Source organism: Panulirus ornatus, chromosome 55 (genome assembly GCF_036320965.1).
Source record: "Panulirus ornatus isolate Po-2019 chromosome 55, ASM3632096v1, whole genome shotgun sequence".
NCBI lineage: Eukaryota > Metazoa > Arthropoda > Malacostraca > Decapoda > Palinuridae > Panulirus > Panulirus ornatus.
Window position 1 is genome coordinate 20,588,604 of NC_092278.1, and position 17,856 is coordinate 20,606,459.

At 43.1% G+C, this 17,856-nt stretch overlaps 2 protein-coding genes across 3 annotated transcripts in view; one reads left to right on the plus strand and one right to left on the minus strand.

The window, feature by feature from the left end:
* Positions 1-10,464, minus strand: part of LOC139765512 (N-fatty-acyl-amino acid synthase/hydrolase PM20D1-like) — a 34,998-nt gene extending 24,534 nt beyond the window's left edge. The window contains exons 1-3 of the mRNA XM_071693001.1: positions 10,431-10,464; positions 5,199-5,578; positions 2,363-2,540 (exon numbers count right to left, since the gene is read on the minus strand). Coding sequence (XP_071549102.1) covers positions 2,363-2,540; positions 5,199-5,309 — 289 coding nt within the window. The 5' untranslated portion in view covers positions 5,310-5,578; positions 10,431-10,464. The remainder of the gene's footprint in view (positions 1-2,362; positions 2,541-5,198; positions 5,579-10,430) is intronic.
* Positions 10,465-11,076: 612 nt separating this feature from the next.
* The window catches only part of Hcf (Host cell factor), a 51,877-nt gene continuing 45,097 nt past the window's right edge, over positions 11,077-17,856 (plus strand). For both annotated transcript variants that reach the window (XM_071692999.1, XM_071692998.1), the window contains exon 1: positions 11,077-11,279. In XM_071692999.1, the coding sequence (XP_071549100.1) occupies positions 11,120-11,279 (160 nt within the window). In that variant the 5' untranslated portion in view covers positions 11,077-11,119. The remainder of the gene's footprint in view (positions 11,280-17,856) is intronic.

A 17,856-nucleotide genomic window follows, 5' to 3' on the forward strand; every position in this document is an offset into this window, starting at 1 on the left:
GTCGGTCGCAGCCTAGCCCCGTTGCGCCCCCCCCACGAATCTCAAGACCTCGAAAGGTCATGCTGAATAATTTTGTATTTTGAGGCATGAACTTTAATTAATGTCTGTACCTGCTAGTGGAGGGTAGTAGTAGTAGTATACTTAAAGGAATGCACCACACTGGCAGGAAGTGTATATATGGATGTATGCCTGGGCATCATGATTACCACACGGACGGACGATTTCGAGTTCATAATGTGGATGGAAATTTTCCGTGAAATCATTTTGCGATTCGCTGACGTCTAGGATGATGTGTTATCTGTACATTTTCCTAAGATGTCACACAAATACGCGATCTGTGTGCCTACTGAAGCACTTGAAAAGAAAACGGGGAATCCACGATTTAGATAATGTGATTGGTTGGCCTGGTGCCTTTTAACGTGAGAGTAATTGGTTTATGGACTCTTATTACCTCCACCTCCCCAAGACGACTCTCTCTCACTGAACCCCAATGAAAACAGCGGTACGACCCTTGAACACGACGGTACGACCCTTGAGCACGACGGTACGACCCTTGAACACAACGGTGCGACCCTTGAACACGACGGTGCGACTCTTGAACACGACGGTACGACCCTTGAACACGACGGTACGACCCTTGAACACGACGGTACGACTCTTGGGTATGACGGTCCCCTTTGGATCATCGCGCCATGGCACTCAAGTGGTTAACATAAGGACCAAGTTAGAATGCTCTGAGGTACACACACACACACACACACACACACACACACACACACACACACACACACACACATGCGTACATGACGCCCCACACGACACACACACGCGTATACGACGGCCCACACGACACACACACGCGTATACGAGGCCCCACACGACACACACATGCGTATACGACGCCCCACACGACACACACACACACGTATACGACGCCCCACACGACACACACACACACACACATGCGTATATGACGCCCCACACGACACACACACACATGCGTGTACGACGCCCCACACGACACACACGCGTATACGACTCCCCACACGACGACAATAGCAATAGATACAGAAGGGACAACAGGCAAAGGCCTTATGAAGACTTATATCGGCACAGGAGTTTGTAGCCTTGAAATTAATCAGTAATAGAAAACATAAACCCACTTTACTATCTTATTTTTTTTTTTTTACTAACAGAACGACAAAAGTGGCAGTAGGCAGATAAGGCGACGTCTCTGTTGCTCTGTTACCTTCAGAACAGGGACGCGTCATCGTATGAAATATGTGATACATCTTTGTCAACCATTATCTTTATAAAATCATATATTTATTTTGATATTTCATTATACTTAGTCGCTCTTTCCCGCGTTAGCGAGGTAGCACAAGGAAACGGACGAAAGAATGGCCCAACCCACCCACATAAACATGTATATACATAAACGCCTATACACGCACATATACATACCTATACATTTCAACGTATAAATATATATACATACACACACATAAACTTATATAGACATGTATATATTCATGCTGCCTTTATTCATTCTCGTCGCCACCCCGCCACACATGAAATGGCACCCCCCCCCCCCCCCCCCCCCCCCCCCCCGCGCAAGGTAGCGCTAGGAAAAAACAAAGGCCACATTTGTTCAGAGTCAGTCTCTAGCTGTCATGTGTAATGCACCGAAACCACAGCTCCCTTTCCACATCCAGGCCCCACAAAACTTTCCATGGTTTACCCCAGACGCTTCGCATGCCCTGGTTCAATCCATTGACAGCACATCGACCCCGGTATACCACATCGTTCCAGTTCACTCTATTCCTTGCACGCCTTTCACCCTCCAGGATGTTCAGGCCCCGATCGCTCAAAATGTTTTTCACTCCATCCCTCCCCCTCCAATTTGGTCTCCCACCTCCTCGTTCCCTCCACCCCTGACACATATATCCTCTCTGTCAATCTTTTCTCACTCATTCTCTCCATGTAAACCATTTCAATACACCCTCTTCTGCTCTCTCAACCACACTCTTTTTATTACCACACATCTCTCATTACTCACTCGATCAAACCACCTCACACCACATATTGTCCTCAAACACCTCATTTCCAGCACATCCACCCTCCTCCGCACAACCCTATCATAGTATACCCCATGCCTGGCAGCCATACACCATTGTTAGAACCACTTTCCCTTCATACGTACCCATTTTTGCTCTCCGAGATAATGTTCTCGCAAAAATGGGTATGTTTGAAGGAATAGTGGTTCCAACAATGTTATATGGTTGCGAGGCATGGGCTATATATATATATATATATATATATATATATATATATATGAGATACCTGACGTCTGTCAACTTACTTTCTCTGAGGAAGTGGTGGAAGCGCAGGAGCTGTTCCCTATCGTAGTCACCCGGGGCGCTGGACACCGTCGGGATGGCCAGGGCCTTGGCCATCAGCTCCGGCAACCCCTTCAGGTACCACGATGGCAGTTCCTCCCGATCGCCCCTGTTCATCCCGAACTCCGGGTAGTCAGCCTCCTGTGTGGCGGGGGTACAACAAGTGGTGACTTGGTGGTCTATATGGATGCCTCCCGTACCTGCCTCGATCTCTGTCTATCGTATGTATCTCTCTGTCTATTTGTGTACCTACTGCCTGTCTGTCTGTTTGTGTATCAGTCGTATGTATCTCTCTGTCTATTTGTGTACCTACTGCCTGTCTGTCTGTTTGTGTATCAGTCGTATGTATCTCTCTGTCTATTTGTATACCTACTGCCTGTCTCTGTGTATCAGTCGTATGTATCTCTGTCTATCTGTGTACCTACTGCCTGTCTCTGTTTGTGTATCAGTCGTATGTATCTCTGTCTATTTGTGTACCTACTGCCTGTCTCTGTTTGTGTATCAGTCGTATGTATCTCTATGTCTATTTGTGTACCTACTGTCTGTCTGTCTGTTTGTGTATCAGTCGTATGTATCTCTCTGTCTATTTGTGTGCCTACTGTCTGTCTGTTTGTGTATCAGTCGTATCTCTCTGTCTATTTGTGTGCCTACTGTCTGTCTGTCTGTTTGTGTATCAGCCGTATGTATCTGTCTATTTGTGTACCTACCGTCTGTCTATTTGTGTATCAGTCGTACTTATCTCTCTGTCTATTTGTGTACCTACTGTCTGTCTGTCTGTTTGTGTATCAGCCGTATGTATCTGTCTATTTGTGTCCCTACTGTCTGTCTGTTTGTGTATCAGTCGTATGTATCTCTCTGTCTATTTGTGCACCTACTGTCTGTCTGTTTGTGTATCAGTCGTATGTATCTCTCTGTCTATTTGTGTATCAGTCGTATGTATCTCTCTGTCTATTTGTGTGCCTACTGTCTGTCTGTTTGTGTATCAGTCGTATGTATCTCTCTGTCTATTTGTGTACCTACTGTCTGTCTATTTGTGTATCAGTCGTATGTATCTATCTGTCTATTTGTCTACCAACTGTCTGTCTCTCTGTGTACCAATGGTATCTTATCTGTTATCTATCTGACTAGTTTTGTATATCAATCTATCTATCATCATTTAAGTCCGGCGCCGTTTCCCTGGGCTGCCTGGGGTCGCAAGAGGTGATGCACATGCTGAGGAAATTCATTTTGCATGGCTAGGTGTTCACACACACACACACACACACACACACACACACACACACACACACACACACACACACACACACACATACATACATACATACATACATACAAACGCGCGCGCGCGCGCTCTTGCTTTTTTTGCCTTATAGGAAAACTTGTGCCTCACAAGTTTCCACCAGAAACAAAAGCCTTTGTTTCTAGAATGGAGGGAGAGTGGCGAGAGGATGGAGGGAGTGTCTGAGAGAGAGAGAGAGAGAGAGAGAGAGAGAGAGAGAGAGAGAGAGAGAGAGAGGTGGTGGTGGTGGATAATGAAGAAAGGGGACCACAGACAGTCGAGGACAGCCCCAGGTACGGGCGGAGGAGAAGACGAAGAGAAGCCAGGAGAGAGAGAGAGAGAGAGAGATAAAGCTGAGGAAGGGAGAGGGCGAGGGAGATGATAAGGAAGAGAGAGAGAGAGAGAGAGAGAGAGAGAGAGAGAGAGAGAGAGAGAGAGTATATGGCAAGGAAGGGAGAGGCGGAGGAGGACGGTGTAGGGAGAGGGTCAGCGGAAGGGGACGTCCCCGCAGCGAGAGAAAGAACAACAAGGAAAGAGAGTGAGGGTCGGCAAGGCTCCTCCTGACGTCCTCCCCTGCCACACCAGGCTGTAGTCCTGACGTCCTCCCCTGCCACTATAGTCCTGACGTCCTCCCCTGCCACACCAGGCTGTAGTCCTGACGTCCTCCCCTGCCACACCAGGCTCTAGTCCTGACGTCCTCCCCTGCCACACCAGGCTGTAGTCCTGACGTCCTCCCCTGCCACTACAGTCCTGACGTCCTCCCCTGCCACTATAGTCCTGACGTCCTCCCCAAACTAGACCAGACCATTCCCTGACGTCTGCTTCATCGGGAGATCACCTGACTTCCCCTCCCACACCACACCACCCACAGTCTGCTGGACATCCCCTACCACACCACACTGCAGTCTGCCTGACGTCCCCACACACACACACACACACACACACAGGAACTCACCATCGCCGGGGAAGTGTCTAAGGAGCCAAGAACGAGATGTGTGTGTGTGTGTGTGTGTGTGTGTGTGGACGCGTGTGTGTGTGTGTGGACGCGTGTGTGTGTGTGTGGACGCGTGTGTGTGTGTGTGTGTGTGTGGACACGAGGTGGGAGATGAGGCCTGTTGGCCTGACAGACATATTTCCACTACTTTCATGAAACAACATTCGAACCATCGTTTCCATGTATACGAACCAACCAGACCTTCCTCCATGTAAGATTTGGCTCAGTGGGTCAAGTTTGTACGAAGCACATAGGTTCGCATCCCTCGTGAAGCGGTGTCGAATCCTGTTTCGTCTCGTGAAAATTTCTAAATCAAATCCTGGATCCCACCGTCGTCGACAGAGACGACCAGAAGAGCACATTACCGGGGGGTTGACGTGCCCTACGAACACGCTTCTTCTGAAGAAGTTTCGCCTCCTACTCCTCTCTCCCTGCCCCGACCCCATGCCCCGCCACCAACTCCCCACCTTTAGCTATCTACGTGGACCCAGTGGACCCTATAGTAGGTATGGGAAGCTTTGCTTACCTCCAGTGTCGCTGCTCTGATGACGGCCACTACGAGCAGCAGAACCAAAACCGACGCGAGGACGAGAACGACCATCCCCACGGCCGCACATACTCGACGGTGGAGAGACATCGCGTCGACTGGACTTCGTCGTCTCCTCCTGCTGCTGCTGCTGGCTCTCTCTCGCTCTTTCTCTCACTTTCGCCCCTCACCCTCAGGTTGGGATGGCTCCCCGACACCAACTGGTGCAACCTTTACCGCGGCAGTGGCGCCCCAATGGTCGGCTGTTGACGCAACGTTGTGGCTTGACCTTGAGAGATAGGGAGGTGGACAGGATGACCACAGTGGCTGAACTGAACGGGACGACAGCTTGCTGAAGGCACCTCCTGTGGTTCCTCCCTCTGCAGGAAAGGAGATAGAAAATGAGAGATAAATGTTGGAGTCCATATTTACCACCTGTGTGTAAGTGAAGGATTTCTTCCCCACTGTGTTTCACCAACACATCGTACTACTCACTATACCTCATGTATTACCCAACTTATCGTACAGTGACACTCACTACACTGCGCACATTGGTAAGATATGCACTACAGTCTTCATCATTCATACCTTAATGGAATCTAAATCTTGTGAAGGTACTTGAACCGCTTTGTTATATCTACAGGATGGTCTTTTGTTATTGGGGGGAACCTCGTATGCAATGGGGGTTTCACAATGACGTTTGTTGCAGGGTTGGCGGGATGTCGTGTAGGAAACAGACTTGGAAGAGGGTTGGAGAAAGAACCGTTCCCATGGGAGACTCCAATGTAGTAATATAACCCAGGGCTCCACTAGTCACGATCTATTATCTCAGACACCTTCATATTTCACCTCTGCCTAAACTTTCCTATAAGCGACCCCGGTGTTCTCTTGAATGTACCTCGCAAATGATGTTTTTAGTGGGAGAAATGACGACCACGAATCACAAAATTGCCTCTCAAAACATTACCACACCAGGCTATATCGTCTTGACGTCTACCATCCCTCACCACCACTACCACACATCCTTCTCCCACTGCACCAGGCTGCAGTCTTGACGTCCTCCTCCCACCAAGGTCGTATTGTCCCGCTCTTGATGCATAACATAGTTGAAACCCAACAGACAAAGAAAAATCAAAACAAAGACATCTCCTGGGGACGGAGTGTCTTCCTACATCGAATAGGGAAGATACCTTGGCACAGAACAGATAGTCAACACTGGATAAGATAATCACACATGCCCCCATTATACCGAGATCTTATTTCTCCACGTGGTACCCTGGGCACTGAGATTACTGGAGACGAAATATCAATTGGAGATAAGAGGCGGAACAACCGTAGGCCAGCGTACTGATAAGGACGGGGGAGGAAAGAATGAGTACAAGAAAACTATGGAAGGACGAACACACACATAAGGTGTGGCAGTGATAAGTAAACGAGAAGGAGGAACATACAGATGGAGAGCCAGAGCCAACGTCTTGTTAAGGAACACAGAGGGATGACTGGTGTTGGTGGAGACACCATGAAAGGAACCATACTAGGAGTCTTGGAGGACCTCGTAAAGCAGCCCATTCTGGGATCTAGGAGACTGAGAGGGACTCATTCATAAAGCAAACCCAAACTGGGATCTAGGAGACATCATAAAGGGAACCACCATATTGGGAGTATGGAAATCTTCATGCAGCACGAAGGAAAATGAGCCAGTGGGTCCTTTTTACACCAGGGGTACCCGTGTTCTAGAGGACGGTTCTGTTTTAACAAGGTACCATCAGGTGTTTCTCTGAAACAAGGTACACCAGTAGGAGACGGTCCCTTTAAACGAGTTACTAGAAGACCACGTATTTAAACGGGGAAAGGATAACGTAGGCAAGCGTTAACCAAGACATCTGTATAACCTTGGTTATATTATGTCGGCCACAAAAAAAATGTGTAGTGCACTGGAGTAAAGCATTTTAAACATAATGAGCATTATCAGTAACCAGTAGAGCGGACAATATATCCTTCAACTTACTGTGTAAAGACGATATCTATTGAAACACTCGCTTCACCCCACCCTTGCCCTAGCAACAAGCGCCCAATCCCAATGGTTGAACAATGGATTGGAAGAAGAGGTCGCCTTGCAAGAATAAGTCGTCTTGCAAGAAGGGGGTCTAGTGCCTCCACTCCTCCCGAAGCAATAACCCCTATGCTATATCCGTCTAGGTTGACAGCAGAAGTTTCGGCGCATACGAGACGCTAATTTACCCGAAGAGAAATCAGCAAATATATTCCGTTAAGTTATTCTCAAGGTGGATCGTCGCTGTACGGGAAGAACCAAATGGAGCTTATAGAGAAGGTCTAGAGGGTATGGCGCTCAAGATGTTTTAAGGATTAGGAGAGATAAGTGACGGGAACAGGGCTATAAGGGCCTTAAATAGTTGCACGCACCGTGGAAGAGGTAGGTGGTGATCTGACCACAATGTTTTAGTTTTCCCAAACTAGACTGATGACATGTGGGTTAAACCGGAGAACGTAACGCAATATGAGAATTGTGAGTACAGACAACATACAGATGTTTTAGAAAATATATATATATATATATATATATATATATATATATATATATATATATATATATATATATATATGTGGTCGTATAGGGAAATGAAGGGGAGCTCTGAGCTGGATATTGTGGCTATTGTGTCGTCTACATATGAGAGGACCTTGATCTGGTTTCATGGAGGTAATGAGAAGTCACGTCAGAATGTATACTGGCTTTATTGGTTTGCATATCAACTGACGGGCGTGTAAAAGAGAGACTTTTGGCTGTAAGTGTCTTGAGATGGGCAACTGGTAGGATGTCTAATCACTATCTTGTTAGAAGTGAGAGTGAAGATTTGTCGTTTTTGGAAAAGAGAAAATGATATCGGTGAAAAGAGTGGTGAGAGTAAGTGAGTTTGGAAAGGAGACTTGTTTGAAGAAATACCAAGAGAGATTGAGTGTAGGATGCAAAAGGTGAGAGTAAATAAATCGAGGGGAGTGGGTGAGGAATGGGAGGTATTTAGGGAAGCAGTGCTGGCATGTTGAGGTAGGCAAATCAGAAAAGACAGCGAGTGGTAGGATGAAGGAATAAAGTTGCTAGCGAAAGAGAAAAGAGAACCGTTTGGGCGGTACTTTAAAGGCAAGAGTGCAAATGAAAGGGGGATGTATACGAGAAAGCGGCAGGAGGTTAAGAGGAAGGTGCAGGGGTTGAAAAGGAGGGCTAATATGAGTTGGGGTGAGCGAGTATCATTAAACTTTAGGGAGGATAGGATTTTGTGGAAGGAGTTTAATAATGTGCGACAAACAAGAGGTAAAATAGGAACATCGTTGAAGAGGGCAAGAGGGGACGTGGTAACAGGTAATGATGAGGTAAGGAGGAGATGAAGTCAGTATTTTGAAGGACTGTCGAATGTGTTCATTGGGAGAGTGACAGCTGTAGGGTATTTAGGTCTGGGCTGGTATGCGAAGAGAGAGTCCTTGAGAGTGGTTTGGTTAAAAGAGAATTTATGATGAAACTCTTACGTACGATGAAATGTGGCAAGACGGCTGGAGTGGATGGTATTGCAGTGGAATACATTAAAAAAAAAAAAAAAGGGGGTGACTATATTATTGATTGAAGAGAGGGGCGAGTATGTAGTCTGTAGGGGATGAGAGGGCCTGGGAAGTGAGTCAGTTGCTATTTGCAGATGACAGCACTGGTAGGGGATGAGAGGGCCTGGGAAGTGAGTCAGTTGCTATTTGCAGATGGGGATGAGAGGGCCTGGGAAGTGAGTCTGTTGCTATTTGCAGATGACAGCACTGGTAGGGGATGAGAGGGCCTGGGAAGTGAGTCAGTTGCTATTTGCAGATGGGGATGAGAGGGCCTGGGAAGTGAGTCAGTTGCTATTTGCAGATGACAGCACTGGCGGCAAAGTCGATTGAGAAACTGTAGAAGTTAGTGACTGAATTTGGAGGAGTTTGCGAAATGAGGAAATTGAGAGTAAATGTGAATAAAAGTTATTAAGTTTAGTAAAGTTGAGGGACGGGTTGGTTTGGGTCTGAGTTTGAATGGAGAAAAAAAAATTGAGGAATTTGAATGTCTTAGATTCCTGGAAATGGACATGGCAACGAATGGAACCTTGGAAGATTCTGTGAGCGTTGAAGAACGTGTGGAAAGACATCGTTATCTGGAAGGGTAAAAAAAATGGGTATGATTGAAGGTACAGTAGTCCCAAAAATATGATATGGGTGCTTGGCATGGGCTGCACGGAGGGTGGATATGTTGGAAATGAAATGTTTGAGGACAATAAGTGCAAAGAGTAGTTAAAATTCGAAAATATTCAAAGGAAATACACTCAATAAAGACACAAGGAAAGAGGATGTCAAACAAACATGGATTTATGTTTTACTGCTACCATGAATGATTCCTGTTAAGTAAATGTCTTGGTTAATATGGATGAGTCCGTAAGAGTATAATAGCCAGTTTTTGGTAATTATGGTTGAGTTCTGACGGATATATCTAATTTTTGGTTATCATGAGTCAGCCTATGAGTATGTCGGATAATTATGATTATCTGTGGGTAAGTCCAGCACTTTGGTTAGGTAATGGGTAAGGTTATGGGTAAGCCAAGCTCCTTGTGCCCGATAAAAAAAAATAGCAGAAAAGAAATATAAGCTACTTTACCTTTTCATGTATTCTTCCACTGGTCAAACAGACTTTGTAGAATATCTATCGCAGACAAACTGTCAGACTTCATAGTATATCTGTCACAAAAACTCTATTACATAAGATATCCATCTAATTAGTTCTCTATGAACAAGCGTTAGTTTTCGTTTTCTATGATTAGCAACTGATGACAGTCCAGAATAACTTAAACAATGTTTTGAAGATAGCCAACTTATATATTCCATGAATATTACAGAGAGACGACGGTGTACACCTATTCCGTAACGAGAAGAAATCATTATAGAACAATTTACACTTAGTCCTGTCCTCACTATTCTTTACGGAGTTTCTGGTGGGCGTCGACGGTAAATACTAACAAACTTTGGACACACCCACACAATATACCATTTCTTATGCATATCAAACACGTGTGTGTGTGTGTGTGTGTGTGTGTGAGTGTGGTATATCTTCATTAATCATGAAGTCTAATGTCAGAACTGCAAAATCTTGAATGAGTTAAGGATAACTTCCAGTTACGGGTAAATAACGAATTGAACATCAAATCTTACCTTGTCACAGCTTTACTTCTTTGAAGCTAACTGCCAACTGACTTGTCCTTGAATTATATTGCTAACATTACTTGACGCGTCAACCTCAAAACTTAAGAAAAATATGTCTACAGATTTATCTTGAGAATCGTTTCTTAAAGACAAATATTTACGTTTCATTACTAGAGTTCTAAGTACTCAAGCGACTGGAAGAAATATATCTTATAAGATTAGAAATTATGCAAGATGAAAACAATCAGTCTCAGATGGAAGGTAAAAGAGGACAAGAAAACTGGCTTCATATGATTTCTGATTATAAAGATAATCCCTAATTTTCTCTGGAAATGTTATCAGTATCTCATGATAATTATGGACGATACAGAAAGAGTATTTCAAACAATTTAATGCGGTACATCCCAGCCAAAGCCCAGCTCGGGACATTTTAATCACTCCTTAAATACTCGATGCACGGAAACAGCATCTAAAAAAACACTCGATAAATTACTCGATGTACGGAAATAGTATCTAAAACAAAAGTATTTAAGTGACCATGCGTATTTTCAAGGTGAAATAGGTGATATTAAAAGTGCCTTAGTGTAAAGGGAAGTCGTCTGCTGGGTGAGCGTGCGCTTGTCGTGCGTCGGGTGTCCGTCAGCCCTGGCGCTGTGTACTGCTAGCAGAAAACATTTCGAAGATGCGTCAAGTCAAGTATGGCTGCGCCCATTCTTAAGTGGAAGCGGGTCACTAATACGACGGGCCCTCAGCCCAGACCACGGCATGGGCATCGTGCTGTCGCGATCAAGGACCTGATGGTTGTATTCGGCGGCGGGAATGAAGGAATAGTGGATGAATTACATGTATACAATACTGGTAAGTAATCATTACTCTCGGTTGCTCTGCGACCTTAGTTCTCTTTATAAGGTCCTAGGACTAACCTGTTAGTGTCGTGCAGTTAGTGGAAGGTCACGGGCGAAGTCCCTTCCCACGGGGAGAAACGCTAGAAGCTCCTCTGTGGCTGGATAAGGCAATCACTGTGAATCCAAGATTGTTTGTTTTGAAAGTTTCCAAGATGGCCGCCCCCTATGGACTGACGTTGATGTACACTTTGAGATGGTGTTATTTAAATCTTTATATACGTGATTGTGTGACGACCCTACTAAGTTATAAGGAAATTCATTCCCCCTCGTCATTAATCACTGTCATGGTGGTGCGATCATTTTTTATGGAACAATTTGACATTTAGATAGGTTGATCCCGGGCAACTAACATGGCGTCCAGTCTTTGACGTTCTTCTGTTTATGTTGTACATCCGGGGATTGCAAAGGAGATATTCATTAATATTCGTTGTTATTTTATGCCTCTCAGTATACGTTAGAATTTAGATACGAGATTGCAAGAACTTCAAATCTGTGGCTGTGTTAGCGACTGTTACCTCTTTATTTAACGAAACAAGCTGTGATATGAGGCTGGTTACGGGGAGGGTACCGCCTCGGGAGAACAGCCGCTGTGGTGCTATTCAGCGGGGTGGAAGGGCGGAAGGTGGAACAGCCGCATCTATTTTTCTCCTGGGCGGGAGGTTAACGGAACAGCCCTTTGTCAGCTCCGAGGCCACACAGGCGTACCAACCACTCCGATGTGTTCGACCTTAATGGTTGATAGTGAAAGGACTCTCATCTTCCACATTAAATGCTCTCACTACGTTTTGGACGGATTATTTCTGCCCTTATTGTATGCCAGAGTTATTGACTATCACGTATTCTCAATGTTCGTTCCATTACGAAACGTAATGGCTGGTGAATTATGAATTATTCTGGACGTGAGTTTTGGTGTGCGGAAGGTATATATACTAGTGAACTTGGATTCTGGAGCTATTTTTATTTATCACCGGCGATAGAGCAGTCTGGTTGGGAGTGGGGCGGTAGGCCCTTTACATTTATTAAACATACGTTATGGTATTTTTTTTATAGAACATAATGAACATACGTGTTTTATCGCGATCATGAACTGTTCATATTTCATATTTTTTTTTTTTTTTTTTTGCACTTTCGTAACAAGTGGTTGGTGTAGAGTAGAATTGTATGTATCTGGGATGAATGAATGTTTAATGTATCCACTTTTAGTTCGCACCTGAGCTAGCTAGAGCGCCTAGTCTTTGCCATTTTCATGAAAAATTGGAGTCAGCATTTTGTCAGGCAACTGTAGCCAATTAGCATGTGCCAAAGGTCACGAAGGACCACTAAAGTTGTGTCGTTTTTCCGAGGTACATATTGACGTTGTTGCTCTGTCGTCTTCCCACCATTTTTTTTTTTTTTTAGAGTAAAGCTATCCTTCAATATGGATATATATATACGTATTTACAGTTGGGTTAACTTTGTTTGGCACTTCTTTAAGTCGTGTTTACCTCATGTTCTTGTGTTTCTGCATCGCTTGATCAGTAGACGCCAATCGTGTGCTGTAATAGTTATGGGGGCTCAAGGTTAGCGAGATGGGAGGAGTTCTGGCCAAGAATATAATCCCCCTCTCTTTATCAACTCGAGATTATGGTTCCCAGGGTTCGTCTCCAAACTCAGGCTGGAAGCCAGCAGACTCGGCCACTGTTGCTGTGACAATGATGGTTGACCGATTGTATATAAGAGGCAGCTCGAAGTAGACTGCATCACCTAAGTTGTAGTTTACACATGTTGCTTTACCGACAGACTATACTGGTTAGAAGGGGAAAATAAACAAACTAAAACATTCATTTTATGCAATGCTGGTAGCTTGCTCAGGACATGGGGAACATAAATGCTGCAGGGGTGAGTAAGAAAGAGAGTTGGTTGGCAACAAGAGACGGAAGAGGTGGTGGTGATGTACATGGTGTACATAAGACAGTCGCTACTGGCTGGCTGGATCAAGTTATCTTACCTGTTTTCTTCCGCATTAGTAACTCCTCTGAAGGCTACGAAGTCCCCCCTTCTCTTTTTCATACAAGTACTGTTGTGCTCTTATTATTGATCGACTACACTTATATGTTATATATATATATATATATATATATATATATATATATATATATATATATATATATGTATATATATATATATATATATATATATATATATATATATGTATATATATATATATATATATATATATATATATATATATATATATATATATATATATATAAAGAATATTAGTGAGAAAGGGGAGAAAGAATACTTCCCACGTATTCCCTGCGTGTCGTAGAAGGCGACTAAAAGGGAAGGGAGCGGGGGGCTGGAAATCCTCCTCTCTCAGTTTTTTTTTAATTTTCCAAAAGAAGGAACAGAGAAGGGGGCCAGGTGAGGATGTTCCCTCAAAGGTCCAGTCCTCTGTTCTTAACGCTACCTTGCTAACGCGGGAAATGGCGAATAGTATGAAAAAAAAAAAAAAAAAAAAAATATATATATATATATATATATATATATATATATATATATATATTCTTCCAAAGACACTGTTGGGTAGATGGGATATGGGTGTCAACAAAATGTCTTTTTCACTACCGTTTAACAGTTGTTTGTCTACAGTTGTCTGTCGTGGACTCTTTTTTTTTTCTATTTTATATCATGACTAAAAGGTGTAAACAATGCTCGTAGTTCCACGGTGTAATTTTTATTTAGTTGAAAGACGCCTTTGGTCATAAACGTCACTAATATTCTTTGATTTTTTTTTTTCGAACCTTGAACGTAGTCCTTCGGATGACTAATGCAGTCGCGCAGCAGTGTATGTGATATAGTATTTGCTGTGGACCACAAGGAAAAATGAAACAATAAGGACCAATTGCACTTTCTTGTGTTTACATGGTCGGAGGAGATACAAGACTCAGTCAATATATATATATATATATATATATATATATATATATATATATATATATATATATATATATATATATGTTCCTAGGAATATCTTGATCACGCGCAAAATTGTGATCCTTTCCAATATATATATATATATATATATATATATATATATATATATATATATATATATATATATATATATATATATATATCAGTAGAGGCGGAGCTGAGACGCCGTTTGTACACAAGTGTTTGTGGTGTGCCTATCATAAAATTTTATCATGTGGACAAGACAGGAAACCGTTTACTGACTTCGCCCACAAGAAAGCTGATATTCATGTCACATTTCTTTGTATATTTGATGAAGATTCAGTATTATTTCTCTTGGAGTTAAAGGTTATACCTGAATTAGCACTATTCCAGTCAGTACATGGGTCATAATTTCTGATGTTATTAAACAAAGCATTTGAATCTTTCCTGTTCGTATACAATATTAATGTTGCTTGAATCTGTTAGAGATACACTTACCAGTCTGCCCTATACAAGACATGTTTCAGCTTTTACATGGGATTCTATAAACACGAGTTTCGCCTCTCGTACATGTATCCTGGCTCTTCTCAGTCTTCTGTCTCATTCTTGTAATCATAAGAAAATGCACTAGGGACTTGTGTTTAATTTTTCCTCGTGCTCCCTAGACTGGTTCAACTCTGGCATCATGTCGCCTCCCGTATACCACATTATTGGGATCATTCCATCCCATGACTGCTTATCTCCCTCCAGAATGTTTTGGCCACAAGACCTCAAAGCCTCCTTCCATCTCCTTTCCTATTTACGCCCTTGCTTCCTCCATTATTATCATTTTTTTTTTTTCACGTACATTCTCATAGTCTTTCTTCTGTCTCTAAAAGGCCGAGTCGTTTCAGCACGCCTTGGGTTAGCTTTCTCATCTAAACTGCCTCATTTCAGACGTCAGCAACCCTCCCCACATCCACATATTGTCATTGGACATTTCAATCCAGGTCATCCAACTTGCATTTTGGGTCTCAGACTCGTACCCAAATAACACCTTCGGAACAAAGTCATTTAACGTGCCATTATCCTTGCTATGTCAGACATTGACCTGTCCTGCCACAGTTGATATCAACGTATGAGGGAGAAATTTATCTTATGTAATGAACTCATTTCACTCAAGTAAAGTGATTAAGAAAAGGCGCTGATGAGATATGATAACATCAAGTAATCTTTCCACTATATATGAATGTTAGGGCAAGGGCAATGTGCCGGTGAGATATGATAACAAAACATTAAGTAACCTTTTTTGGTGATAGAAGGGATTGTCTGGTGGGAAAATACTTGGAAGAATAGAATTCCCTACCTAAAACCCACATAACAATCCCCTACAGCTGAGATTTACCCTATTTTCGATGTTTACGAAATCCAAATGTGGTGTTCACTGATTCGTGGTTGATTTTATATTTTGTTCGCTTGGCGTACATGTTGGTTTTCTGTGGCGTGTGTGTGTACTTGTGTACCCCCTTTTGTCCTAAACGGAGCTCCATGGAGAAGACATTCATGTGACAGGAAGCGACAGATTTCATTGGCATTGGGATCTGTCAACCACAACATTGGAGACTGGAGTAAATCCCGACTGCTGGGGGGAAAATTAAGCGAGATTTTGCTCCATTGATTAACGCAGGGGCTTCACAAACTCTTGCGTAAACTAAGCCTTGCATATTTCCCGTTTCGTAGCCCTTCCCAGTATATTTTTTTTTATCAGCGCCCATCTCAGTCACTTCCAATAGATGTAGTGTGTGTGTGTGTGTGTGTATATATATATATATATATATATATATATATATATATATATATATATATATAGGAGCAGCTCATCTTCCATATTCCCGACAATGGATCGCCAGACGTCTACGTGGTCTCGTGATCAAAACTGCTGTTTCGCTGAAGCTGCCGGAGGTCGCGTAAGGCCTACGGAACCACCACTTCCTGGCGGCTTGACATACTGTCGATATATATATATATATATATATATATATATATATATATATATATATATATGTATGTATGTATGTAGCATTTATGGATCTGGAGAAGGCATATGATAGAGTTGATAGAGATGCTCTGTGGAAGGTATTAAGAATATATGGTGTGGGAGGCAAGTTGTTAGAAGCAGTGAAAAGTTTTTATCGAGGATGTAAGGCATGTGTACGTGTAGGAAGAGAGGAAAGTGATTGGTTCTCAGTGAATGTAGGTTTGCGGCAGGGGTGTGTGATGTCTCCATGGTTGTTTAATTTGTTTATGGATGGGGTTGTAAAGGAGGTAAATGCAAGAGTCCTGGAAAGAGGGGCAAGTATGAAGTCTGTTGGGGATGAGAGAGCTTGGGAAGTGAGTCAATTGTTGTTCGCTGATGATACAGCGCTGGTGGCTGATTCATGTGAGAAACTGCAGAAGCTGGTGACTGAGTTTGGTAAAGTGTGTGGAAGAAGAAAGTTGAGAGTAAATGTGAATAAGAGCAAGGTTATTAGGTACAGTAGGGGTGAGGGTCAAGTCAATTGGGAGGTGAGTTTGAATGGAGAAAAACTGGAGGAAGTGAAGTGTTTTAGATATCTGGGAGTGGATCTGTCAGCGGATGGAACCATGGAAGCGGAAGTGGATCATAGGGTGGGGGAGGGGGCGAAAATTTTGGGAGCCTTGAAAAATGTGTGGAAGTCGAGAACATTATCTCGGAAAGCAAAAATGGGTATGTTTGAGGGAATAGTGGTTCCAACAATGCTGTATGGTTGCGAGGCGTGGGCTATGGATAGAGATGTGCGCAGGAGGATGGATGTGCTGGAAATGAGATGTTTGAGGACAATGTGTGGTGTGAGGTGGTTTGATCGAGTAAGTAACGTAAGGGTAAGAGAGATGTGTGGAAATAAAAAGAGCGTGGTTGAGAGAGCAGAAGAGGGTGTTTTGAAATGGTTTGGGCACATGGAGAGAATGAGTGAGGAGAGATTGACCAAGAGGATATATGTGTCGGAGGTGGAGGGAACGAGGAGAAGAGGGAGACCAAATTGGAGGTGGAAAGATGGAGTGAAAAAGATTTTGTGTGATCGGGGCCTGAACATGCAGGAGGGTGAAAGGAGGGCAAGAAATAGAGTGAATTGGAGTCATGTGGTATACAGGGGTTGACGTGCTGTCAGTGGATTGAAGCAAGGCATGTGAAGCGTCTGGGGTAAACCATGGAAAGCTGTGTAGGTATGTATATTTGCGTGTGTGGACGTGTGTATGTACATGTGTATGGGGGGGGGGGTTGGGCCATTTCTTTCGTCTGTTTCCTTGCGCTACCTCGCAAACGCGGGAGACAGCGACAAAGTATAAAAAAAAAAAAAAAAAAAAAAAAAAAAAAAAAAAAAATATATATATATATATATATATATATATATATGTATATATATATATATATATTATATATATACATATATATATATATATATATATATATATATATATATATATATATATATATATATATATATATATATAATCGTGCACGTAATGTTCGGGTTTGTGTGATAATCTCATGCGCTATTTGTCTTCGGGTGTGTGATATCTTGTGGTGTGTT